This window comes from Amphimedon queenslandica, unplaced genomic scaffold, assembly GCF_000090795.2.
Source record: "Amphimedon queenslandica unplaced genomic scaffold, v1.1 AMPQUscaffold_13468, whole genome shotgun sequence".
Classification (NCBI taxonomy): Eukaryota; Metazoa; Porifera; class Demospongiae; order Haplosclerida; family Niphatidae; genus Amphimedon; species Amphimedon queenslandica.
In genome coordinates this window covers 183467-209852 of record NW_003546296.1, presented here as the reverse complement: position 1 = coordinate 209852, position 26386 = coordinate 183467, and the positions used below count along the sequence as shown (strand labels likewise).

Sequence of the window (26386 nt, the reverse complement as noted above, 5' to 3'; positions counted from 1 at the left end):
GGTGTGGCTAATACAGAACCGACCAATCAGATTCTCTCCTGAAAAATGCAATAACTTGCCTCATCAAAGGCCCGCTCTTTCTCTTTGTTTATGCAAAAAACAAATTAGATTACTTTTCTTAATATTATTGTTATTATTATGAGCTAAAGCAGGAAAAATAATCAGAATAAATAATCATAATTTAATCGTTATTTATCTATCATCTTAAATCAGACCCCGGTCAGCTTTCCACTTGTTAATTCTTCCTAAAAGCTCCGTCGCTGGTTGGAGCATATCTATCGTGAGTCTCTGCCTGTTAAACGGATCCTGAGACGAGTTGAGGAGGTGCCTCACTATAACAGGACGGTCTACAATAACTCCACTAGGCAGCTGTACAGGATCATTCATGAGAGTATCCATAATGGGGTCTAAGAGGAGGAGAGAGTAATCTTTACTATTCATTAGGATTACAAGACAGACTGTCTTCCCCAGACACTACATGCCAATTAGTTCAAATAATTACTTGCTACCACCACCTGCTCCAGCAATTAATTAAGCACAAGAGGCAGCTGCTACATAATCATGTACATGTACATGTACAAGTGTAGCTATTATAATTATCATAACAGTAAGTGTACTCCTCCTCTGTATGTAGCATACCTTTGAATTCATCGGGTACATCAGAGATGACAATCTCTTGTCTCATGCACACAACTGCCTCTGCTTCAACCTTTTGAACAAAAGCTTGAAACCTCTCAATAGCCTCCTAACAAGAAAGAGCCACACTACATGTACATGTACATATATGTACTCACTTTACTCTTGATCCCCCTGTTATATAGTATCCTAATGCACTGGTCAAACAGTTCTTTTCTGTAGGATCTGTCGTCCATTACAATGGCTCTAGCTAGCCCGTCACCATCAGAAAGATGGAGGTATATATCGGTGAGTAGATCAAGGAGTGTCTTTGGAGAGAAATTGTATTTCTCTGGCTCTTCGACCTAAAGAGAAAAAAAAACGCAACAAACTAGCCTCAATACATAATGGACACTGTGTCTTTTATGTGGAGGTTATTTTATATAGTAAGGAATGTAATTGGTACACTAGGTGCTGTCCGTTAAATGGAGGTGTACGCTATAGAGAGTGTCTGTCAGTTAAAGTGGTACATTTTATGACAATCTCAAAGTGTGTCTCCTTATAAATCAGCAATGGCTATCAGGGTATGTCTCTTCTTTATTGCTTATGTCTACCACTTCTTCAAACAAACAGTCACTTTATCATAATCAAGAAGAGATACAGTAGATACACTATAGTGTACGCCATTATCATACATTATCATAACTACTGTACATTGTACATATACAGAGTACGTGTACTATAAGTATAGATAACTCTAGGAGTGTGTGTGGTTTGTGTCTTGGCAGAATGAAGATACTATAAGTGTACACTCAGTCAAACTGTCTCAGCCTCACTATATATAAACCATCCATCGTATACATGTACATGTATATTTCAAAAGTACATGTACTTTTGTCCTTAATACAGAGGTGTCCTCATTTCAGAGGCACTTTTTGTATAGGTTTGTACCAAATGGGACATTACAAAATGTCCTCATTATAAGGTAAAGTTTAAACCAACCTTTAATCCGCTGCATTTCGGACCACACAGCTGCTGAAGGTTAAAGTTCAGCATTGAGCTGACACGTACGACCATTTCCTAATTAAAGTGGGTGGAGCATTAGGGTATTGAAACCAGATGAGCAGGTTAGTCTTACAGGTCTAAGGAAAGGTTGTTGAATCTCTTTGCTGAGGTAGTGGAATGTGGTGAGGGTCTCAGTAGCCAGAGTGAGATAAGAGCGACACTGCCTCTCATCTTGAGCTAACTGGTGGAGTCTTGAATCCTGCATGGACTATAGAGAAGAACAATTTAAATAATTGAGAATTCTCTACTTTTCATTTTTGATAAAATTTGGCCCAAGACCATGTACTATAATAGTACAGGGACTTTAGCCTAACTTTAGAACAATTTAAAAATTCGTAAAAAATCCAAATTTGATCGGAATCAGCTCAAACTTTCTACACAGCATAAGAACATGTATATGTATCACGGAATGTTATAAAAATTGAGAATTCTCTACTTTTCATTTTTGGCAAAATTTGGCCAGAGACCATGTACTATAGTACAGGAACTTTTACCCGATTTTGGAGCAACTTTAAAAATTCGTAAAAAATCCAAATTTGATTGGAATCAGTTCAAACTTTCTACACAACATAAAAACATGTATATGTATCAGGGAATGTTATAAAAATTAAGAATTCTCTACTTTTCATTTTGAGCAAAATTTTGCAAAAGTCCCTGTACTATATATAGTACAGGGACTTTTACCTGATTTTGGAGTAACTTTAAAAATTTGTAAAAAATCCAAATTTGATCAGAATCAGCTCAAACTTTCTACACAGCATAAGAACATGTATATGTATCAGGGAATGTTATAAAAATTGAGAATTCTCTACTTTTCATTTTTGGCGAAATTTGGCCAGAGACCATGTACTATAGTACAGGGACTTTTACCCGATTTTGGAGCAACTTTAAAAATTTGTAAAAAATCCAAATTTGATCGGAATCAGCTCAAACTTTTTACACAACATAAGAACATGTATATGTATCAGGGAATGTTATAAAAATTGAGAATTCTCTACTTTTCATTTTGAGGAAAATTTGGCCCGAGACCATGTACAGTACACAAGAACATGTATCATGTTAATATAAATTGAGTTGGTGAAGCTGTGCAAGGCTCCTCCTACCTGAGGTTGACTGGCCCACCCTCTCTCGTCCTTCATTGCCTCCTGGGTCTCATGGATCGACTTCAAAGTGTCCAACGACTCGTCCAAGAGGAACGTGGTATCATTAATCAACATGTTCACGAACCTCACGAAGGGGGCGCCGTCACGACTGTTACTAAGGAAATAAATAAGGTAATTTGATTGGTCAAAAACCAGAAACATGTTGTATTATTAGCTAACCTGCTTTCCGATAAAAAGGTTCTTCTGTGTTCAGGATTCTCCCAAAGGAGCCGCAGGATTACTGAGAGATGATAACGGACGGAAAACTTATCATAAAACTCATTACTACCTCCCATATTCTCACAATCTAAACAACAACAACAACAACAACAACAACAACAACAACAAGAGTGCTGATAATGTTATTGTTTGTGTTTACCAATGTAGAGTCTCATTAAAGAGGACGCAAGGGATGACGTTGATAATGGATGAGAGAGAAATAGATCAAAAAGAGTGTGATTATAGTCCTGAACACCAGGTGTATTGAGGAATATCAGCTGTAGAGAATTACATGTACAGAATGAGACCGTATTAAAGTATGTTGGAACATGTGGAGCTTACTTCAGCTAGTTTAGCAGTGAGGTAAGGATTGTTGATATACTTTGGAGTAGCTAGCAATAGCACAGTTAGGACTGTTACTGGAATAAAACTAGATTCATCCAGAACAGCAGGAGAAAACCTAATGGAATAAAGAAAGAGAGAGAGGAGGGGAGGGAGGGAGGGAGGAAGAGGAGGTTTGGTCCATTGCCTTACAAAATGGCTACCTACTGAGAACAGAATATATAGAAATCAGTCATATCTTCAAGGAAGAACTCTGGAAGCCCAGCAAAGGTCTGAGGGGGAGTCTTAGGTAATGGAAGAGAAGGACTACGAGAAACCATAGCAACGGTAACATAGCAACGGTATCATGGAGGTTGTGAGAGTCTTACTCGTTATCAGAGGAGAGTAAAGAGATCATCCATTGGGTACAGGTGGAGTAGTAATGGCTGCACTGATGGAGGAACTCTCTGTCCGCCACGAGAGAGTCCCAGTTTGACTTCCAGCGAGCCATTACCTGGTAACGCTCCTTCGCTTTGTCAGGAACTGGTCGCTGTAGCAACCGACTCTCTTCAATCATCTAAATGAATAGTTATTAATGGTTATTAATGGTTATTAATAGTTATTAATGGTTATTAATGAATAGTTAATTAACCTGTGAGAGTTGCCTTATGTCCCTCATCCCTTGCTTGTACCTCCTGATGACTGGGGAGACAGAGAGGTGGTGACATTCAGCTGTCATGAAGAAACACTCAGTAGGAAACTTGACTGGTTTTGAGCTTATTTCTAATAATAAATAATAATAATAATAATAATAATAATAATAGTAATAATAATAATAAAATTATAGTGACAATACCTTTTACTCTTTTCCATTCTTCCAGTTGTTTCTCAGAGCAGCCTAATCTCGTCTCTTGGGTAAAAGGGACTCTACAATCAGATCTTAGAACATACTGAGCATCAACCTAACAAAGGAAGCACATACAATGTACATGTTCATGCATTGTGACTTTAAACTAACAGTGCTGGTTTTAACTTTGTTGTTCAGCTGCTGCATTATGTGGAGGAGGTTAAGCATGAATCCATCAGTTGAGACTAGCCTCCTGTCTGACAGCAGCTGGGACTTTTTTGAATTAGCAATCAATAGCTGGCTCAAATAGTTCAAGGTGCTATCACGTGTTTCCGTACAACGAAGCAAAGAATGAATCACCTTGAACATCTCTTCCTGTTAAGAGACGATAAAAGAAGAGATACAATTTAAAACAAACTTCTCTCCCTCCCTCCCTCCCTCCCCTCACTCTTGATGCATTAAGTGTTTGGACTATAGCCATGCCCAGTGAATGAGCCTCGTGTGCTGACGACAAACTCTCAGACAAATAATGATTTTTGACTTCAACCTGGCGGAAATATGATGTAAAATATTCTTAATAATATTATAAATACATACACTGTCTTCTACAAAGCCCGAGAGAGAGAGAAAAGGTCCGAGGAAAGTTTCATTTTGGAATTTCCGACCAGATTTAGAGGATTCACCTAAAGGCAGCCATCTTTCATTATTAACAACCTGAGAAATATCATTATAATTAATTATTATTATTATTACCAGTTGACAGATGGGTCTTAGTGATCCATTGGCTATTTTAATTTCACATAAACTGGCTAGTACTGAAACAGGAACTAGACATCCCTCGGTGAGTGGGGTATACCTCTTCACTGTCTCATGAAGACAGGACAGAACTGGAGAAAAGACCTACAGTACATGTACAATGTACAGATACAATAAATTTTATAATTTTCTTTAAATTCACAAATACATGAACATGCATAATCACAACAAACCTTTTTCAAAGTTTCTCCAGAAGGTTCTTCGTTATGACAAAACAAAACCAACTCAGACAACAAGTCCAACGGCATACAACTGGAGGGGTGACACAGGAGGTGTGGCATCAGGGCAGAGCTACATTGCAAAAATAAATAAAATAATGAAATTAATAATAATTATACTTGTTAGTGTCTTTTGAGTCCGTGTCAAAGTTTCCACAAAGAACTGACGATAGGAAAGAAGTGATCATCCCCTTACAAATAAAGATGACTTCTCCTCTTAGACTAGTTTTATCCTAAAGCATTCGTGTAAATGACATGTGTATCAATAATAATAATAATAATAATAATAATAATAATAATAATAATAATAATAATGATAATAATAATAATAATAATAATGATGATGATGATAATCACTAGTAGATCTAGAGGGAGTTTAGGAGACTTTTGGTCTCTCATATTTAGCCCAAGGCCTCCTTAAATCTCCTATTTTTAGTTATAGATTAGTCTCTCAAAATTTATTCCTATATCTAACAGTGATAATAAGTCACCTTGATGTGTCTATCTTCAAGTATAAGTCTGTTATAACTTTCAATTAAATAAGACACCATTTCCTTCCGTTTAGAGGAGGCGTGGTCATGAGTAGGTGTGGCTTGATGAAACAGAAAAAGCCGTTCCATCAATAGCTGAGATACCAAATCAGAATAATCAACAAACGCTAAAACAAATAAATAAATAAATGAATGAATAAATAAATAAATATTTATTAACCTGTATCTCCGTTATTCTCGATGTTTCCTCTCAAAGAATTCAGTTCAACTATTTCTCTCTCATCAACACTTACAGGCTAAAATGAACACTATAAACCACACCCCCTGACCAAACCCACTCACTGTGTAATAGACTCTGAATACTCTAGAGAGCAGAGAATGGGGCGGGGCTGACTGAAGTGAGGTAGGGGGTGTGTCATAGGAAGATAATTCCATTGGCTCAACTGAAGAACTGGGTGTGGCCAGAATATCGCTTGATAAAGAATCCTATGTTCATGTAATGGGCATGGCAATAGCTAGTTAAACCACACCCACAAACACATACTTTTAAAGGTGAAGTGGGAGAGGTTACAGTGACTTGCGATCCTTTAGAGGGGGAGGGGGAGGGAGTGCGAGCTGATGGTTGAGTACCAGAAACTGATAACTGGTTAGGACGCTGTAACCTTTCCAACCGCCTCCTTCTCATCTGAGAGTAGGGGAAAGGGAGAGATTTACACAAAGTAATGATTATATAGTTATTTTATAAAATACATGAAAATATAAATATATATTGTAGATGTACATGTACACATATTCTCACCTCATCCCTGGATAATTCCTCAGATTGTTCAGAACTCATGTCTCCTTCAATTTAAAAGAAATCACCTCCCTAAGAAAACAGTTACAATAATAATAATGATAATAATAATAATAATACAGAGAATACTCTGGATTCTATATATACAACACTTCAAGACCACATCATCACTAAAAGCAGGTGTGGTCGTCCCGCCCTAGGACAACACCTTTCTTTCTCTAGATAAAATGTCTGCTGGTTCTCTATCTGTTGGTTCTGTGGCTAAAGGACAGCAATATGAGTTCCTTCTTTATGGAAGCATAACAGAAGCTAACTTACCAACCCTCCTTCACCGTTTAAGAGGTCTCTGTGACTATACCACTAGCAGCAGCTCTAGAGGAGGTGGAGGAGGGAGAGAGGGAGGGAGGGAAGGAGTAGGACTGACCACTTTCACTGATAGAGAGATCACAATGAAGATTGGTTAGCTGTGGGGGGCGTGGTCACGCGAAATTTGAATCAATTAATTAAAACTATTAATTAAAAGTTATTAAAAATTAATTATTAATAGTATTATTATTATTATTATTATTATTATTATTTTAGATTCTCAGAATACCTCAAGACTGCATGTAAGACAATCGCTCGATCTTCCCAACGCTCCACTGTAAGTAATTAATGCATTAATTGAGGGGTGTGGCTGATTAATATTCATAGCTTGCAACATTTTGTACATTTAGAATACTCTCGTATCATGGACAATTAGAAATCAGTGACCCAAACAGGCCTACAGCTGTTAGGACGTGCGTCCATGCTGGCTGCAGTCATAACCTGGTGGAGTATCTTAGAGAAATAGGATTTGTGTACGTATCATAGAGAGAGAGAGAGAGGGAAGGGGAGGGGGGGGGGGCTGGAAGAGATCATGGTGTAGAAGATATGGGTGAGATATTGTTAGGGGGAGGAAAAGAGAAGGAAAAAGGGAACATTATGTGAAGTACATGGGAATGGAATTTTGGGAGGGAAGTGTTAATGATTGTAGCCAAAACAAATCACTCAGAGATAAGCTGTGTGGCCTGCTACTGCATGGCCTCAGGCATCATGAACAACCTTTTATTGTCTTCCTCTCCCTCTCTCTTCCTCTCTCTCTCTCCCTCTCTCTCTCCCCTAGGCCTGTGTATGAGTTCTTCATGAAAGGGTTTCTATTTAAAAAAGGTCCAATGAAGATCCTTGTCTTCCAGTTACTACAGGTATATTAATAATTACCATGGCAACAAACGTTCTATTGGTTAATGCAGCTGAAAATTTGTGCCAATTTTACTTGTAAAATGTTAATGTAAAATATTATCAAGTTATTAATTAGCATATAAATATAAATAAATAATTATTAAATATTAATTTTTGTGATGTTGATCATGGCTGTCTGCCTGACTCCCTTTTGCTACTCCATTTAATTACTACAATTTGTTTGCAAACCACCTTCTCTTTGATGATCGGCACTAAACCTTATGAATTATTATTAATCATGTACAGTAGTACGACACTTTGTAGTAACACTTGATTAACATTCCTGGAATTCCTAACATATTTTTAGTTACGTATTTTTTCAAAACTGCTACATGATTACATCTCTCTAGTGATTTGAGGCCACACTCCTCTTATCCTATAAGTATTGATTGACACATGATTTAAGACATACTTTACACATCTTCTCCCTTTTCTCACCATTTTGTACTTCCTGGCAACTGTCATAACTATTATGATTGTTATTATTATTATCTCCATGCGTCAAGAATGTGTGTTAATTATGAAGAACTGGTCCGTTTCTCTAACATATCTTACTTCAACTTTAAACAATGACATCACTCCATCATCCTAATAGTAATAATCATGGCTCCTCATCAACTCCTCCTTTGATGGTTGCTAAAGCCACTGGTTGCCCTGGTAACTGTTGCCAAGGCTGTAAGTACCGTACTACTGTCATGTCTTAAATTGTGTCATTTTGTTAATGACTGTTATACTGTCGGCCCTGTACTCTTGGTAATTGTGTATTGAATACAAAGTCATGGATCTCTTTGATGTTCAGGTACATTGTATGCAAACTTTTCCTTCTAGTTTGACTTGAATGATAATCAACGCTTTCAGATAAACCTTTGAGACAGACAATTAACACAATATAGCAATAAAATAATAATAATAATAATAACAATAATAATAGAACAATGGGAACAATAATAAAGCATAGTATTGTTTAATGGAACATTAATGACTGTGTACAAACTACCCCTCCTCCCTTTCTCATTATAACTTATAGTGTCCATCAGTACTAATCACATTCTTTGCTGTATTATCTTATTGGTTTTATAATGTTGTTTGTTCATCCACACAGAGAGCCAGTCACATTGTTACAGTGTCTATTATTAGCTTGTGATGTTATACTGTTGTACTTGAAGCTGCCAAATTTGATAATAAAGGAATGGTCTATGTCACTCATTAAGGAGAGTAGAAGCTGACAAAATATGACCACAAGATAGCTAACTGGGCCATTTTTACTATACAGCCATGACCTAATGGTTGTTTTTGCTGGGAAAAGGGAAAACTTGATAATGTGAAGATAAATATTGTATAGTATTTCAGTAGAAAGTAGTCCAGTAATGAGACAATTAGTCTCCCCCTCTCTCTTTATTTCAAATCTATGTGTACATGTACATGTACATGTACATATACATCTATGTTTACATGTACAAGTATTAGGTGTATGTATGGGAATTTGGAACTAGTTTGTATCAGTTTAGGAGATGATGTTTATGAGTGCATGTCTTCTTGTTTATTAATTTCTACTATATGCTGTGAGCTTAATTTGTCTAAGAATTGATTTTTAAACTAAAATACATTAGTACATATTCTGATCTTTATACATGACATGTTGTGTCACCCACTCAAGTTCAGTGACCCACCTTGAACTTTTATTAACGATAAGACTAAATATAATTAAAATACAATTTAATAATAATAATAATAATAATAAAGCAATTATTTGGACGCATACATGTAAATGATACCATTAATAACTACTTGATAACCAGTCTACCTTGTAAACATACAGAGGAGTCACTAATCTGACAATGACACTTTCCATTTCTTGAAAATATTGTAACTATTACCATGATATCACTTGGCACTCTCTTTCCTATTACTTGTGTATATCTATTTATAGTGTGACCTCATCATCAGTCATCATCATAGTAACAGGAACTGTTGATTGTACATTATCAGTATATAGTATAATCTACTGGAGGACATTTCCTGAGTTTGTTGACACAAGGTGTAATGTCACTCTTAGCAACCATAGCAGTTGCTCTAGGCAACAAAACAGTCACTCATAACTTTGCTTTAATGATCATAGACTAGCTGGAAGTCAATGTTGAATGTTATCTCTTAGTGATATAACCAATGTCATGATCAGAATCAGCAAACGTTGATTTAAATTGGTATCTTTGCTTGATTCATTGAAGATTCTTAGGCTCTATGGCAGCTGTGGTGTATATTTAAAGTGTTAAAGTGTTGATACATTGAAATACATTGCCACCTGCTACAGACACAGAGCACCTGCTGTGGTTGACAAAATACACTAATTACCGTCTGTCTTTTAATAATTATTTTTATTGTCTAATATCATGTAATATGTCATTTATTTGAATGGTAGTGTGATTTGACATTGTGATTCAATATGGTATCAGAAAATATATTTGAAATAAAATTAGGCTGGTCTGCCAAAGCTACGTAGATACATATGTGACATGATCACACACAAACACACAATATTTCAATTAGACAGCCTTGACAGGTACAGACTGTCTGTTGCTGGTGGAATAGACTGGACTGTCTGAACGTGACTTATGTCTTCAATAATGCAGAGTCCATTAGACCATGTAATAGTAAAAATTATTGGCATGATTGTGGTTGGAATTCCAGCTGTCACTTGTCTACTCAACCTTAGCCATTCTTGTACTTTACGTAAATAAATAAGAGAAGATGTGGCCATCATGTGGGTGGTATCGTGTTCCATTAATGGTAATAAAAGCCCTTGTGTATATGCAGCTGTACTAAACAGGAGGTTATTTGTTTATGGAGTGAAGGGTTCAGATAGTTCCGTATTTAAACTAATTATGGTGTTGATGTGGTTCATGATCTCATCAGTAGCCCTCTTTGTTGTTTATTATTACAATTGTTTATCTTTTGTTTATCTTTGTTTTAATCTTTGTTTATGCTCTAGAGTGATCAAGGTGATGTTGAAAGTGCTCAACTTGTCGCTCCTAATTATTTAATTGAAATGTCAGCTGTTGCTGCCTCCGGTCAAGATGCTGTTGGTTTGGAAATGAAAAACATGGCGGAGCACCTTAAATCGTATCCTTTAAAAATCTTTCCTTCTCTTTTTTCCTCCCTCTCTCTCTCTCTCTACACTTTCTTCCCACAGTCCTCTCTCTCTCTTTCCCAAATATAAATCGTTATTGTTAAGTTTCTAACATTACACATACACCATTGGGCCCACACTACCTGTCCTTAATACATGTACAGTGTAGCCTCTTTATTAAGGACACCATTGGGCCCACACTACCTGTCCTTAATACATGTACAGTGTAGCCTCTTTATTAAGGACACCATTGGGCCCACACTACCTGTCCTTAATACATGTACAGTGTAGCCTCTTTATTAAGGACACCATTGGGCCCACACTACCTGTCCTTAATACATGTACAGTGTAGCCTCTTTATTAAGGACACCATTGGGCCCACACTACCTGTCCTTAATACATGTACAGTGTAGCCTCTTTATTAAGGACACCATTGGGCCCACACTACCTGTCCTTAATACATGTACAGTGTAGCCTCTTTATTAAGGACACCATTGGGCCCACACTACCTGTCCTTAATACATGTACAGTGTAGCCTCTTTATTAAGGACACCATTGGGCCCACACTACCTGTCCTTAATACATGTACAGTGTAGCCTCTTTATTAAGGACACCATTGGGCCCACACTACCTGTCCTTAATACAGAGGTGTCCTCATTTCAGAGGTACTTTAGTATATGGACATTACAAAATGTCCATATAGTGTCCATAAAATAATCAAGTGCATTCCATCTTTCATATTTGCATCATTCTATTCACATGTGTGGTCATCTATTTGGTATATTCTTGTGTCATTTTGAAATATGCTTTATGGCTAATGACGTAACCCAGCTGCTTGACATTTTTTGATATAAACATTGAGCCAAACACACTCCTTAATAAGGATACAACACCTCATCACTACTGCATGTAGGGCCATTTTATACTTTACGAGTATAAGCCTCTTATGTTTAGATTAAAGGCAGCTGTATTGGTTATATTTTGGTAATAATGAACTTAAAATGTCCAAAACTTAAGTGAAGATTGGGTCTAATTTGATAAGAACATGTTTATGTATCAGGAAATGTGATAAAAATTAAGAATTCTCTCCAGTGATTTTTGGTGAAATTTGGCTCTAGACCATGTACTATAGTACAGGGACTTTGACCTGATTTTGGAGCAACTTCAAAAATTTGTAACAAATCTAATTTTGTTGAGAATCAGCTCAAACTTTCTACACAACATAAGAACATGTATATGTATCAGGGAATGTTATAAAAATTGAGAATTCTTTACTTTTTATTTTTGGCAAAATTTGACCAAAGTCCCTGTACTACAGCACAGGGTCTTTGGCCCAATTTTCTAACTCTTAAAAAATTTGTAAAGAATCTAAATTTGAGTATCTAGGCAACATAAGCACATGTGAAAATTCAATTAATTATCTCTTAACACTTTGTACTACACAAGGAAAAGGTTACTAATGGTGTTTCAGTTACTCTAACTTGTTGCGTCACAAACATTGATATTAATATTAATATTAACATTAACTTGTTAATACTGTGATGTAAGTATGAGTCAGTGCTGTGTACTGCAGTGATGTTAACAGGCAGTGCAGCTAAGAGTACCCCATCATGTCCTGGTGTATATAAATATCCTCATCCTTTCCTTCCTCTCCTTATAATAACTTTCCATATTTTAAAATATCAATTTTATCAAGTACGACAAGTAGACTCATGCACTATTAATTTACTAATTTCATTTGTTTCTGTACACTTTATTACTTAATCTGTGAACATGTTAGCTTACATTAAGTGTGTGCGTGTACATGCAGCCTTAAACATCGGTCCTAGCAGCTGGGTTAAAGGGATTCTGTTTAAAATTTAAAACTGAATTAATAACGCATGCACTTACCAAGTTGAGTCTTGCCTGTCCTTAGCTGCATTCCATTTTAATGCTAATTTGTAGCTGCCGTCTTCTTCAAGGGGAATTTGTAGCTCTTGCTTGTCCATTTGTACCTTTCATAGCATAAATATGAAGTGTCACTTCTCTTCTATAGTAGTCTATATTTTCCTTAATTTCTTTCCACTAGTATTGTTATAATGGACAAAACTGATGGTATCAGTGTCAGATAGAATGTTTATCATTATTATTATTATTGTTAGTATTATTATTATTATTATTATTAATATCAATTCATCATTACTGAATTCATTGTTGTTGTACAATTAATTGAATTAAATGCATGCACTAAATATTTGGGGGTGTGGCTGGGGCTGCGAATATAAAAGACTCCATCTATCTTCTTTCGCCAATTTCAAGTAATTGTTAGCTGCAAGCAAGCAAGTCTCTATCATTTGTTGAAAAAAAAGCAAAAGAGCTTCTCCCTACCTTTGAAAAGATGAACACTCTCCTTGGTGAACTAGGTAAGTCTGCTGTAATGCCACGTGCCATAATGCTAACTGTACAACCTTCTCTATTCCCATCACTGCAGCAACTTACAATGACATCAGATTCCCTCGCTACAGACTCTGTTTCAAACTGAGGCGCCTCCAGACATGCTTCCTCCTCCACAGGCTCGAGTTAAGCAACCTCCAGGACATCTTCCACTCAACGGGCCTCCAGCCATTACCAGTCGACAATGAAGTGACCGAGTCCCAGCTCTCTCTCATTATGGAGGAGATATATGCTGCTTTGAAGAACAACCTCCCAAAATACAATCCTTCTAGTCTACAAGAGGCGCACACCACTTGCTTCAATTGGTTCATGATGGCTCTTCAGTGGTAAGACAAGATCTTGCAACATAACTGCCCTTATATTTTATTCTTTACCTTTTAGTGGCACTCCAGACAGCCGGGGAACTGTTGGTGTCCTCAAGATTATCCTGTGCCTTTTCTGTGGAGGGAAAATATCTGATAAAGCAAAATGTAAGAGAAAAGAGAGAGAATCATGTTTACTTGTAATCCTCCTCCATTAGACATGTTTGGAATTTTGGCTCGCAATGGCACAGTTGGTCTTGATGGATTGCAATTCTTTTGTGAGTCCATGCAGCTGGTAAGTGAAACAATCTTCCCGCTAATTACATTTAAAACCTCTCTCTCTCTCTCTCTTTATTGCAGTTGGCTAATTTTCTTCAAGAGATCCTTTATCCTGACGTCACTTCGGTTGATCGTGCGATGTCCGAGTGTTTATTCTATGTCCGTAACCAAGATGACATTCAAGATGAGGAGGAAGATGGTGGGCTGCAGAGACCATGGCTGTCTCTTTTGGAGCTAGTCAAGGCATTCACTGCCTCTCCTCCATTGAACTTCCTCTCATGGCTACACCTCTGGACCACTCTCCCTTCAATAGAGAAAGGTTAGCATTGAGGGGGTGGCAGTTTAAAGTGGGTGATTTGTTTATTATTTAATATTTTGTTTATTATAAGAGGCAGTGTTGCATTAAAACATTTATGCTATACAAACACACAGAGTTCACTAAAACTAGCAGGCAGGCACACACACACACATACACACACATACATGTATAATGTACATTCCTTCAACCAGAACATTAATCTTATTGTAACTCCAGCACAATTATAATCTTGTTCCCCTTGTAATGTGTAGAGCATACTCTCTTCCTCTATTAGTAGCATTACATACTATGTCTTCCTCTCTCTCCCTTTGTAGTAATTCACCAGGTCAAGTGCAGTATTTGTAGCAAGAAGACAATCAAAGGCTACAGATACCAATGTGAAGAATGCTCCAATTACAATATGTGTCAGGTAAGCTAATTATAAATGTACTGTAAGACTAATTGGAGGGATTTCTATAGTAATACCACCTGCTCTGTCACTTCATTATTATATTAATATCCCAATGAGTATATATATGCTTTAATCCTTGTTGTTTTGTTGTTGTTGTTGCCAACTAGTGGTTGGTACAATATTATTATGGCTTCTTTACTCCCATTGAACTATCCAATGGTGAGAGAGCAGGAGTATTACTGTTAATGGTGGGGTAGGTCTAGTTGGTATTGCTTTACCACAAAGCCCACCCATTGACCTCTTTATTTACAATTTGTTATCACAATCCTAACCTCTCCTCCCTCCCTCTCTCTTTCTAGATATGCTTTTTAAAGGGACGCACTTCTGATGGCCACAAACTCGAGCACAGAGTCTACGAGTGCCAGGACTACAATAAAAGCTTTAAAAGTCGTATGGGTTTTTCCTCCTCAGTTAACAGCAAGGTGTTTCGTATCATGGATGAGCCGGCTGAGACCTCAACTAAACTCCGCCTACGAAGCAAAGACCTTATTGACTACAGTAGCAGCAGCTCTTTGAACAGGCGCTCCGCTAGTTTACTGGAGAGCCCAATGCATGGGAGGAGGTAAGGCACTAAAATAACAGTTTATTATTATCATGAAATGTTATTTATTATTGTAATGCTTGATAGTCAAAGTTGCCTAGTAAAATCAACTTTTGATCATTAAAGTCTGAAATTGAAAGCATATTGCTTTAAAAACACACACAGCAATTCTAGACTGTTAGCACTAGTCTTGATCCACATAAAAAGAATATAGTCTTGTCTTCAAACAAACTAAGAATTGACTGATGCATCAGACAGTGAATGACATAAGTATAGTCATGAACATATTCCTCTGTTGTGTGATTCCTTGTTGTCTCAGTGTGTGTGTGTATATTGTCCATGATACATATTGTTAACAAGAAGACAAGCATATTTACAATCTGTCATGTCATAATTTCTCCTCTCTCTCTCTCCTTTATTAGCAGCCCATCCGTTACACCAGAACCAGTACATAGACCCACTGTCATTCGTATTGGCAGCAAAGACTCTCTCTCAAGCCCGAGACGTGACCATCAGACCAACTCCACTCGCCGCTTGTCCTACGAGAGCACCAGTAGCTCCGAGGGTGATGGGCATGGTCTCGAGGGTGCCAGTAGTCCGGTGATCGATGGAGGATTACGTAAACCTAGTCCAATCATCCCAAGCATAAGGAGAGCTACTCATGCCGGAGGATTCGCCACTTTACCCCACCGCTCCCTCCAGAGGATCGCTGATGAGGAACTGGGTACCAGTCATGGTAGGCGGAGTCTTGATATCAACACGCATACTTTCCCACGGTCTGGACTTGGTATGGCCAAGACCTGCTCTGCCGGTCATATCTTGGACAAGAGAGAACAGGATGAATTTAACATGATTAACAAGTAAGGATATAGCTCCCCTCTCTTTATTTCATGTACGTTATCGTGTGTGACTTAAACCCTTTGAGATGCACCTGTGAATGAACTTCACAGGTACTTCTTGACACAATACAGAAGCCTTTGGTCTTATGTAAACACAGTCCACACCTATCCATGTGTCACAAATATTTAAATACTTTTAAACAATTCACAGAAGAACCACTATGCATGCAGTATCTCTTCACTTAGTAAGAAAATCATCAAAATTCAAAATATTCCTAGCAGAAACTCCAACTACTTGTACATGTACTTGCATTCCATTGATACAGCTATAGTGATATGTGCATGCCTTAATTCTACTAATTTCCTTTTAATTAATGATGTATCTCTTAAAGAATGTGCACTGTTAGTGTTGTGGAGCATTGGAATCCAAAACACTGAAATATGATAGGAAACAATACACCTGCTACTGTGACAAAAGGGGTGGAAGTAACCGCCAAAACTAGGACACACACAGTATAGGTCATTGCTTATAGAATAACTGTTAAATATCTGTGGTAGTAATAATAATAACAATAAAGTTTATTATAGATAAGTAAACAACAGTTTCTAATTACAAGCATGTGATAAAAGCAAGCTGCATTCCACTAATTAATCAAAAATTTCAAAATAAAAAAAGAAATTTTAGCTTAATTGACTGTTAATAATTCATCATGAGCTTATAAACCTTAACAAAAGACATCTTTATTTGGAGATATACCTAATGTTCCAGTAGCAGCTGCATACACTCCCACTTGACGTGTTTGTGTGAAAACAATCTGAACTGACACATGTATAACACCAAGTTAACACTCTGCTACAATGCAATACAATGACATACTGACACTTTGTTAACAAGTACTTAACTTGTTTCTTCTCTCTCTTCTCAGGAAACTAAGTCTAGAAGTCGACCAGTTGCTACAAGACATCGAACCAGACCTTAGGGACGGAGCTACTAAAATGAGTTTCAGCTCTGATGGAGGAAGCACGAGAGACAGTATCACGATACTCAACGAACTGGGACTGGAGGATTATGACACTGATTCAAATCGAATCGACGAAGCCACACAAAAGAAGCAACACTTAAGCATGGAGCTGGACAGTCTTCTTGGACGTGTTAATCGGCTCCACTCTGGGTTCATGGGTCTTAAGGATGGGAACCGAGTCTCTCCTCTACTCCAGCACAGCGTCATTAACACTGATGGACACCAGAGGACTGGTAGCCTGGATTTAAAAGTAGTTGTGACTCCGCCCACTAAAGACGGCTATCTCTCAACGGGTGCTGATAATAGTGGTCAGCGACTGTCAGTAGTATGGTAAAATAATTTGATTAATTGGAGAAATTATGGCAATTTATACTACGTATTCGCAATTAAACTCTCTCTCTCTCAATCTAATTCATCATAATAAACAATTCCTCTGTTGTTATTATACTGATTTCCTCTTGTTGTGTCACATGCACCTGTCGCCACCTGTATCTTTCCCTCCTTTTTTCTATAATGTATAATGCTACATTTTATTTGTTGCATGATTATTACTATTTTAATCTTTTTGTTTCATTTTTAATCATCAAAGTAATCTCCTGTTCTGCAGTCAACACACGTACCTGTCCAGCTGTTAGCCAAAAACACAAAGTGACATTTACCTCCAGGCTGGCAGTGAAGAGATACTATCATACATTTAGTATATACATTATTATCTAGTGAAGAAGTGTTGGATAATGTAATCCAATAGGTAACATGATACCCTTTGTAACATACACATCATGTAGTAAGGTACATCTACCCATCATGTACTCTTGGTAAGACAAAAGAGGCTTGGATATGCCCAGTCTTCCATTAACACTCACACAGTGATAATTGGGTAGATGAAACTGTACAAAGAAGGATTGTACCATAGAACAAAGGATCATATACATGTACAGACTAGCCTCTATATAATAGACATGCACTTGATACAAGAAGTGTCTCTGTTATACAGAGGTGTCCTTTATGTGGAGGTTAGTAAGAAATGTAATTGGTACACTAGGTGCTGTCCGTTAAGAGAGGCTATATTGCATTATAATAATTAGACTAAAGTGACACTAAGACAGCATCCATTGTACATTATCAAATCCTATATGAACTAATTAACATTCATTACCATTTCCAGTATAAACATGAAGGCTCACCCCACAACAGCTGCAATCCGAAATATGATAATTTAAATAAACACACACTTGATAAACACACCAATTCCATTCTAATACCTTTATATCTTTCCTTAACGGACACTCTCTATAGCGTATACCTCCATTTAATGGACAGCACCTAGTGTACCAGTTACATTCCTTACTGTATAAAATAACCTCCACATAAAGGACACCTCTTTTTTTGTACTATTACATAGAAGCTACACTACATGTATATTTATAGTCTAAATTATTACCAAATGCCAATAAAACCACAATTGACACGCAATTACTTCTACTCTATTCATGTAATTAAAAAATAAGAGACAGAATGAAAGGATCATTAAAGCAGCCCCTCCTATCATTATTGTATATTTATTATGACTCCTGGTGGTATGTGGGTTGAGATCTCTATTGTTGTCTTCTCCATTAGTTACCATGGTAATGACACAGGACCATTATCATAATAAAGAGTTGTCTTATGAATTAATGAACACTATAATGGCTGATAAGGACCAATGCTATACAACGTTACTTTAATGAATACGTTTATGTTGTACGTGAGTAATAATGGAACATGTTTTTAATTTAAAATTTTAAAATGTGAACGTCCTTGGCCATCATCTCCAACGGGCAATAGGGACACTTTAATCTGCAGAAATAAAAGAGAAAAAGAGAGAGTCCAACTCAACTCTTAATGAATACACACTAAACAGAAACAATATTCTGTACATGTATACGCTACCTTCCAGAGTGTCCCACTAGTTTCTTCATTGCATCTCTGGATATGGCGTGACCACAGTTCAGTCTCACTGGCGGATTAGACTCTACACATACAAAAAACCTAACCACACCTGCAACCATACCCATGGCTCACCTGAAGTTTGCTGGCGCAAGATCGGACATGTGAATATCGAGTGGTAGCGATATCGCCATGGTAACTGTATCTCACAGGGTAATTCGTCGCGGCCTGAGAGTACGTCAGCCATTTGCCGTTGAATCATAACAGACTGGAGGTGGAGCAGCTGAGGAAGAGCAGCTGAACCTATCGCTAGAGACACTGCCAATGGACTCTCTAAAGAAAGACCTAATAGATAACAAGCATCCCTAGAATGATAATAAATAATAATAACAATAATAATAATAATAATTGTTTGATCTAGAAATAAATTTTGAGAGACCAATCTATAACTAAAAATAGGAGACTTAAGGAGACTTAGGCTAAACATGAGAGGCTAAAAGTCTCCTAAACTCCCTCTAGATCTAACAGTGTTCATTGCACCTGGTGAAAGTATCAATAATGTCGCTCCAGTGCCAGGGGTCGAGGAGATCGGAGTAAGGGCTTGACTCTAAACCTCGTCTTATGAATAACAGACAACCCATTAACCGCTGGATCTCTGGGGGGAGAGAGAGAGAGAGAGAGAGAGAGAGAGAGAGATAGAGAGAAAGAGGGTGGGGGAGTAGAAAAACAAACTTGTGTATACATGCTCATCATAACAATCAACCTTAATTAGTTTATAACACGTAATTAACACACAAACTCATTGTATCAATAGCTTTTACAGTTAATGTAAATTTGATGTGTTACGAGAGAGAGGGAGGGAAGAAGTAACAGGTAATCAATTAGCAGCTGTAAATACAAAATGGAGACATTTTTGACATTTTTTTCACAAGGAGAAGTATTCACACCTCTGACCACAAAGATATGCTCCCACAGACAAGGAAATACAGCAACAATAGAAGTACATGTACATGTATGTGTATGTAGGGGTTAAATATAATGTACATTGTGTGGGTTAACATTGGTTTGTCATCATTTGTATAGTAATTGCTTAATTTATGGGTTGGTCACTTTCACATACCGAAACCCTAGCAATTAACTCAATTAGAATTATCCGATTAGCAACACAAGTATGGCTTTATGTGGTCGGTGATATAAGTAGGGACTGGCATTCAGAAATAATCATAGTAACACATTAATACAGTTTGTATACATGTATGTGTACATGTATATGTACATTAGTGTAGTAGTAAAATTATGTCATAGTATAGGACTACAGGCTCCAGAGAGTCGGTGCTACTCCTTTTATCAATAATAATAATAATAATAATGGACAGTGTATTGAGTGTGCGGGTGTGCTATTGTGTTTGTAAACAGAGTATGTAGGAAATGACTGACATCATTATGACAGAGAGAGAGAGGGAGAGAGGAGGTTGGTGTACATGTACATGTAGGGTATATTCAGTGAGTAGTGTCTCTATGATACAAGGAGGTTAACATGAAATATTTACTACATCATTTATTGTTATTTCAGGGGCTACGCGTACATAATAAACAGGAAATGCCTGTATATTTAAATACCCACTCAGTATATTCCCTCAGTAAATCCCCTCAGTATACTAACCCTTGTTATGCAGTGGTGAGAAGTCTCCTAGTTCTTTAGCGTATGAAAGTGCCTCGTTTATTTGACCGAGTGAAAGGAGGAGCAAATATTTTCTTTGTTTGAGTTTGAATTCAAGAGAACTGCCATGGCGCAATAACTCATCTCTGTGGCCTTCAACCCACCTGGAAATGAAACACAATTATACAATATGTACAAAACTTAATATTGGCCTAAATTTAGATTCCCTGATACATATACATGTTCTCTTATGTTGTGTAGAAAGTTTGAGCTGATTCTGATCAAAATTGGATTTTTTACGAATTTTTAAAGTTACTCCAAAATCGGGTAAAAGTCCCTGTACTATAGTACATGGTCTCGGGCCAAATTTTGCCAAAAATGAAAAGTAGAGAATTCTCAATTTTTATAACATTCCCTGATACATATACATGTTCTTATGTTGTGTAGAAAGTTTGAGCTCATTCCGATCAAAATTAGATTTTTTTACAAAATATTAAAATTGTTCTAAATTCAGACCAAAGACCAATAATGCTATACATATACATGTATGTCTTTACGACATTAAATTCAGAGTACATGTAAACACAATGACAAGACAATTAACAGCAAATACATTAATACTTTATCTAATATAGTATTAACAAATCAAAGAATAACGGATACTCACGAACATAAACAGCACTGGCTTCATTAAGCTGATACCAGCATACTACCAGTACAGTGTCAGCAGAAGCACATGTAAACAAGAGGTCAGTCAAAGAATAGTGACACTTTGAACTATTTTTCAAACAACTTTTTTTGTCCGTGAGTGTGTGAGTGTATCAGTTCTAGTGTTTTGAATTATGTTAAAGGTTAATTTGGCTCCAGTTCTAGTAATTTCATATTAAAAGGAATTATTGATGATGTCATTTCGTATCACTTTATTATGGATTCCCTTTAAGTCAAATACAACGTAGGAGTAAAGTCTTGGTGCAAATTACATTCTACTTAACCACACCCACTAATTACCTCAGAGCTGGATCGACGTCTCTGTTCCTCAGCGCCTGCACAATGTAGTGTATGTCTTTAAATAAAGTCATGAAACTCTCCTCATGTGAGAGACCAGCTTCCTACAGTACAATAATAATAATAAATTAATAATAAGTTAATTAATAATAATTAATAATAAGTTAATTAATAATAATAAATAAGTTAATTGATAATAGTTAATTACTTTTAATAATGTTTCTGCCACATCCATTCTTCCTTCTCTCAGTAAGTGCTCATAAATGGCTCTACTAAGAGACGCCTTGTTCTGCTGAGCTGTAATACTGGAACTAACACTTTTACTGTCTTGCATGAAATACTATCAATAAATAATAATAATGGCTATTTTTAGTAACGTCCCACGCCTACTTTGTCGATAATGCGACCATATTTGGAAATTGAAGCATGCATGTCCTTGTGGGTCTGTGAGACGGACTGTACGTCAGACGTCACTTGAGAAATGAGAGATTTAACTGATTGCACCTCTTCGTCTGTCAGCACTGGTTTCTCTTCTACAAATTATTTAAATTTAAAAGTTAAATTAGTTTAAAAGGAGGCTTGCCATTAGCAAGAGAAGACCTCAGAGATTGGAGAGAGTTTATTGTCTCTTCCATTTTATTTGAGATGGTCTGGGAGGCTGACTGAAGCTTTTGATTCACTTTAGTGTGTTCTTTCTCGACAGCCAAGCACGCCTCCATTTTTTTAGTGGGTGGGGCTTTACTTTAACATATACGATAGTGTACGGAATGCCGGATTCTTTTTTGAATCTTTAGTTCTTTACAGTCACGCCCACTTAATGAAAATTGCAATTAATTTGAATTTTATGCAGAGGAAACTTTACCACAAATAGCCATAAACTATCAATAAACACAAAATCAACAAAAAACATAAACAGAAAGCATCTGCTAACTATACAAAAGACAGAATATCTTTAATAATAAGTGCATTTAATAATAATAAAAACACAGAAATAATTATAAATATTCTTTAATTTTTAGTAGCCAGTGGTTCTGATGGTGGGACGGACACTTTATCAGTTTTATTGAAAAGTTTTTGAGCTGTTTGTCCTCCTCTATCCCTAAACCCAGCTCCTCGCCCCGCCCCCCTGGGACTAGTGGAAAGAATAGGTGTTCTCATTATTTCCTTATTTGGAGATCTCGGGTCAGACCTCACTGGATCCAAGTTCTCAGAGGATGGGTTAGGAGCCACGCCCCTATTACTAACCGACCCATATTTTGGAAAGAACCTCAATGGTGTCCTGTGGAACTTGCTTGATGGGGATCTTGGGTCATTTTCTCCACGGGGCGACCCTCCCTTTAACTCTCTACCTCCTTCTTTACTTTTAGAAGGTGTCTCTGCCTCTCCTGATTCTCCAGACACTTGAGAGCCTACTTGCATTTGCCCCATATTGTTGCTTTTGCTTATCTTCTCCAAAGGTGTGGCTCCTTTCAAAATTCAAATTTCGCACCTTGTAGGCGTGGCTAGTGGTCACCATGGAAACAATCCCTTAATAAACAACTCTGAATAACAGGACGGACTCTCTCTCTCTCTCTTTCTCATTAACACGAGGAGAGAGTAATGCACACCTCTGTATCCGCGTCTCACAGATACACTCCAGACTAACCTCTACTTGCTCTTTGAGGCTTTTGTCTCTTTTCTGCTCTGAATGGCGGCAGCAGTTGAACCAAAGTCACCAAGAGGAGCAGAACTGCCAGTCAGTTTGTCTAATGGCTCCAAACAAGACCAGAGCATGGTCCAGATAGAATCAAAACAGCACAAAGTGAGCTCAAGCTTATCCTTAGTACTAATCAGCAGACATTTGCAATCATTTCTAGGCTGAGGAAATTAATGGAGAAGAAGGCCAGGCCTCAGCTAAAGAGACAGAGACTGCTGACACTAAAGAGAAGGCAAAGCCTCAGATCCCCGGAGGAGGAGTAGCTGCTCTAAGGAAGCCAGGGTGTTGTGTCGGTCCTAGTACAATAACACTGTCAGCTGTTGCTAGCATTCACACTAGTAAAATATCACTGGGAGGTGGAGGAGTAGGGACAGGACGGTACTATACTACTCAAGGAAACAACGCCATTGCAATGTAAGGGAGACATCATAATGTACTGCATGTAGATGTATGTGTGTGGTTAATGATATGCATGATGGTTGTGTGTGGTTAATTGTGTGTGGTCAAAGTTTGCCATAATTATAAATATATATGTAACATTCCATTTTTCAATGCATGTGACTAGTTACAGTACAGGATCTTAGCCTGATTTTTGAACAGCTGTAAAAATTCATTTTTGTTGAATCAGCTCAAACTTTCTGCACAACATAAGAACATGTATAATATATGCATCGGGAAATGTAATGACAATTTTTTATACTTGCAGAGTTGAGAGAATACTAAACAACTGGCAGTGGTCTAAAATTGGTGACAAGCACACGACTAGTTTCACATTAAAATGGGCTGACCTCCGACAGCAAATAGACTATCGTTGTTTCAGAGAAGGTCAGTGACCATAAGTTTAAAAATGTTTAATTCATCTACATAATGCGTGCAATTGCAGGCGAACAAATGGTCAATCATTTTCCAAATATATCAATCCTCACAACTAAAATTGGTCTGCTGGAGTCCATTAGATCAAGCAAACGAAAGCTGCTCTCTCTAAGGCAAGCACAAACAACATTGCTATAATGTTAAAATAACATAAATATAACTATACACTGCAATTTGTTACCAATGACATTTTCCTTTACATTGCAGACTTCCTGTTCACCAGATAATACCTGAGACATATCGCTTGGACATTCAGTCGGAGAGGGAAGAGTTTTTCAAAATTTATGTTGGTATGCTGTTAAAAATCCACAATGCAGTTATAAATTTTTTTTCCTCAATTTTTAGAGGACGAGCTATGGATATGTAAACCAACAGGTGCTAATCAAGGAAAGGGAATATTTTTAGTGAAAAGTTTGCAACAAGTCAAAGACAAGCTAGCATTTGATGAAGCACACTGCCCCGTAACTAGGCACCCAACACAACGAATCATACAAAGGTACTCTCTGTAAAAAGGATTTATCATTATTATTATTATTATTAGGTATATACATAATCCTCTCCTAATTGAAGGACGTAAGTTTGACATCAGAGTCTACATGCTACTCATAGCCGGAGAGAAATCAATATTTGCCTTTTATCGTGAGGGATACATCCGTCTCTCCTGCCTACCTTATGATGACAAGAGTATGGACATGACCATTCACTTAACTAACCAGTACATACAAAAGAAACACCCTCTCTACACTGATGTTAAAGAAGACACTGTAAGATACTGTATACATGGACATAGATACACCACTTTAATTATTAATTTTTATTTATTCTTAAATCGTACAGGTTTGGGATTTTGAGAAATTTCAGAATTATTTAAGTAAAAATGAGAAGCTGCCAGAAGACTATATAGCAACTACACTTACAGTAAGTGTAGCATGATGGTATTTTACTAATAATTATTTGCAATATTTGTACTTTCCTTTAGCGTCAGTTAAGACACTTGATGTTTGGTTGCTATCACAGTGTTTCTCATAAACTGGAGAGAAGAGTTGGTTACTTCGAATTGCTTGGTTTTGATTTTATGCTAGACTCAAACTATCATGTACGTATGATGCTATAATTATGAAAATTTTTCATAATTGATTTTTTTTCTCATGCACTGTACATACATGGCCATATACATGTAGCTGTGGCTAATTGAAGTTAACATCAATCCGGCGTTGCATACAAACTGTGAGACTCTTAAACAGATAATACCCGATGTGATAGAGGAAACATTAGGTTAGAAATCATGATGCATTATGATGTAATTATGATGTAATAATGTAGGTATGGCCGTTGAAGTTTGGAGTAAGAGCAGGAGGTCTCGGCCGGTATTTCCAATTGATGCTCAGAAAAAATTTTATACAATTTTCCCTCCTTGATTTTTATAATTAATAGCAATACTATGATCATTATGTGTGAAATTTTTTAGACTCCCCAAAATTATCATTATTTTATTATTATTTATTGCTGTAATCATTTCCCACAATGCACTCTATTTTTCAAAAATAAACAGCAAAACTCTCTTAACTTCTAAAACTCAATATGCAAAGTAAGGTTGGTGACTATGGAAACTATTTACTAAACTGATAAGCCTTTAGTGGCTTTACTCTAAAATATCTGACCTAAGCTTTCACAGAGGAACAATACTGTTCCTTTACTTTGATTCATGGATTCCTCTTTATTCCTGACACCACAGACCTGGACCTCCTGTCAATGCTTTTCTTCAGCAGCCCCGCCCACCTCATTAGCATTTCCTAGGGGTGTGGCTATAGTCTTTTATGGGGGCGTGGCCACAGATCGACTGATTGGGTGTGGTTATAACTCCACTAGCCCCACCCACTTCTTAATTAATTAATTAACTCTAATTAGATTATTATTGTAATTTTATTAATTGTTTTATTTTTTCTTTTTTATTATTCAAAATTTTAAACCATTGGCTCATTTTACTACTATTCATCCCATTACATGTAATAACAGAAAACATGCAATCAATCCTTACCAGGGTCCAGTCCAGAACAGTCAGCCGGACCTACTAGAGGGGGGGGGTGGAGGGAGAGAGCAGTATATGTGGATTATATTGTACA

General features: G+C 37.0%; 5 protein-coding genes across 6 annotated transcripts; 3 read left to right on the top strand and 2 right to left on the bottom strand.

The window, feature by feature from the left end:
• Positions 1 to 87: 87 nt before the first annotated feature.
• On the bottom strand, positions 88 to 6602 carry LOC100639146 (ubiquitin conjugation factor E4 B-like). Its single transcript, XM_019994646.1, has 24 exons — positions 6534 to 6602; positions 6279 to 6419; positions 6077 to 6220; positions 5955 to 6030; positions 5735 to 5901; positions 5364 to 5476; positions 5199 to 5316; positions 4963 to 5109; positions 4807 to 4923; positions 4658 to 4756; positions 4381 to 4584; positions 4219 to 4324; positions 4015 to 4145; positions 3752 to 3939; positions 3591 to 3689; positions 3384 to 3501; positions 3202 to 3319; positions 3003 to 3129; positions 2784 to 2937; positions 1754 to 1888; positions 1618 to 1695; positions 795 to 980; positions 640 to 745; positions 88 to 407 (listed from the first exon to the last, which is right to left on the bottom strand). Exons 1-24 carry the CDS (start codon positions 6570 to 6572, stop codon positions 205 to 207), a joined length of 3114 nt encoding a protein of 1037 aa, XP_019850205.1. The 5' UTR covers positions 6573 to 6602; the 3' UTR covers positions 88 to 204.
• A 132-nt stretch (positions 6603 to 6734) lies between these two features.
• Positions 6735 to 13054, top strand: LOC100639020 (mediator of RNA polymerase II transcription subunit 18-like). The gene is made up of 6 exons (XM_019994652.1): positions 6735 to 6989; positions 7113 to 7173; positions 7247 to 7369; positions 7675 to 7753; positions 10780 to 10910; positions 12986 to 13054. The coding sequence occupies exons 1-6, from the start codon at positions 6758 to 6760 to the stop codon at positions 13026 to 13028; spliced, it is 669 nt and encodes a 222-aa protein (XP_019850211.1). The 5' UTR covers positions 6735 to 6757; the 3' UTR covers positions 13029 to 13054.
• A 152-nt stretch (positions 13055 to 13206) lies between these two features.
• LOC109580984 (utrophin-like) lies at positions 13207 to 17695 on the top strand. 2 transcript variants are annotated; one of them, XM_019994645.1, is made up of 9 exons: positions 13207 to 13319; positions 13388 to 13676; positions 13732 to 13820; positions 13871 to 13947; positions 14013 to 14250; positions 14565 to 14659; positions 15001 to 15263; positions 15668 to 16102; positions 17008 to 17695. In XM_019994645.1, exons 1-9 carry the CDS (start codon positions 13295 to 13297, stop codon positions 17435 to 17437), a joined length of 1941 nt encoding a protein of 646 aa, XP_019850204.1. In that variant the 5' UTR covers positions 13207 to 13294; the 3' UTR covers positions 17438 to 17695. The 2 variants fall into 2 exon arrangements, with proteins under 2 accessions (XP_019850204.1, XP_019850203.1); XM_019994644.1 differs by having other exon boundaries at positions 15665 to 16102.
• Positions 17696 to 18748: 1053 nt separating this feature from the next.
• LOC100638893 (protein RMD5 homolog B-like) lies at positions 18749 to 23141 on the bottom strand. Its single transcript, XM_011404593.2, has 9 exons — positions 22278 to 23141; positions 22085 to 22227; positions 21903 to 22034; positions 21698 to 21798; positions 20693 to 20853; positions 19570 to 19684; positions 19165 to 19394; positions 19033 to 19114; positions 18749 to 18939 (listed from the first exon to the last, which is right to left on the bottom strand). Exons 1-9 carry the CDS (start codon positions 22411 to 22413, stop codon positions 18876 to 18878), a joined length of 1164 nt encoding a protein of 387 aa, XP_011402895.2. The 5' UTR covers positions 22414 to 23141; the 3' UTR covers positions 18749 to 18875.
• Positions 23142 to 23274: 133 nt separating this feature from the next.
• LOC100638764 (protein polyglycylase TTLL10-like) lies at positions 23275 to 25838 on the top strand. The gene is made up of 11 exons (XM_003385289.3): positions 23275 to 23495; positions 23551 to 23804; positions 24097 to 24215; positions 24274 to 24376; positions 24471 to 24553; positions 24609 to 24759; positions 24805 to 25027; positions 25101 to 25181; positions 25243 to 25359; positions 25445 to 25538; positions 25587 to 25838. The coding sequence occupies exons 1-11, from the start codon at positions 23382 to 23384 to the stop codon at positions 25679 to 25681; spliced, it is 1434 nt and encodes a 477-aa protein (XP_003385337.1). The 5' UTR covers positions 23275 to 23381; the 3' UTR covers positions 25682 to 25838.
• Positions 25839 to 26386: the final 548 nt, after the last annotated feature.

Coding starts and splice junctions, on each gene's coding strand:
- LOC100639146 (XM_019994646.1), bottom strand. CDS start 6,572: ATGAGTTCTGAACAATCTGAGGAATTATCCAGGGATGAG. Junction 5,902..5,954: donor CGAGAATAACGGAGATACAG/GTTAATAAATAT, acceptor TATTTGTTTTAG/CGTTTGTTGATTATTCTGAT. Junction 4,757..4,806: donor CGGGCTTTGTAGAAGACAGT/GTATGTATTTAT, acceptor TATTTCCGCCAG/GTTGAAGTCAAAAATCATTA.
- LOC100639020 (XM_019994652.1), top strand. CDS start 6,758: ATGTCTGCTGGTTCTCTATCTGTTGGTTCTGTGGCTAAAGGACAGCAA. Junction 7,174..7,246: donor GATCTTCCCAACGCTCCACT/GTAAGTAATTAA, acceptor TTGTACATTTAG/AATACTCTCGTATCATGGAC. Junction 7,370..7,674: donor CTTAGAGAAATAGGATTTGT/GTACGTATCATA, acceptor TCTCTCCCCTAG/GCCTGTGTATGAGTTCTTCA.
- LOC109580984 (XM_019994644.1), top strand. CDS start 13,295: ATGAACACTCTCCTTGGTGAACTAG. Junction 13,821..13,870: donor AATATCTGATAAAGCAAAAT/GTAAGAGAAAAG, acceptor CTCCTCCATTAG/ACATGTTTGGAATTTTGGCT. Junction 15,264..15,664: donor AGCCCAATGCATGGGAGGAG/GTAAGGCACTAA, acceptor CTCCTTTATTAG/CAGCCCATCCGTTACACCAG.
- LOC100638893 (XM_011404593.2), bottom strand. CDS start 22,413: ATGGAGGCGTGCTTGGCTGTCGAGAAAGAACACACTAAAGTGAATCAA. Junction 20,854..21,697: donor GACGTCGATCCAGCTCTGAG/GTAATTAGTGGG, acceptor TTTCATTTCCAG/GTGGGTTGAAGGCCACAGAG. Junction 19,395..19,569: donor ATTATTGATACTTTCACCAG/GTGCAATGAACA, acceptor TTATCATTCTAG/GGATGCTTGTTATCTATTAG.
- LOC100638764 (XM_003385289.3), top strand. CDS start 23,382: ATGGCGGCAGCAGTTGAACCAAAGTCACCAAGAGGAGCAGAACTGCCA. Junction 24,554..24,608: donor GTTTTTCAAAATTTATGTTG/GTATGCTGTTAA, acceptor CTCAATTTTTAG/AGGACGAGCTATGGATATGT. Junction 24,760..24,804: donor ACACAACGAATCATACAAAG/GTACTCTCTGTA, acceptor TATTATTATTAG/GTATATACATAATCCTCTCC.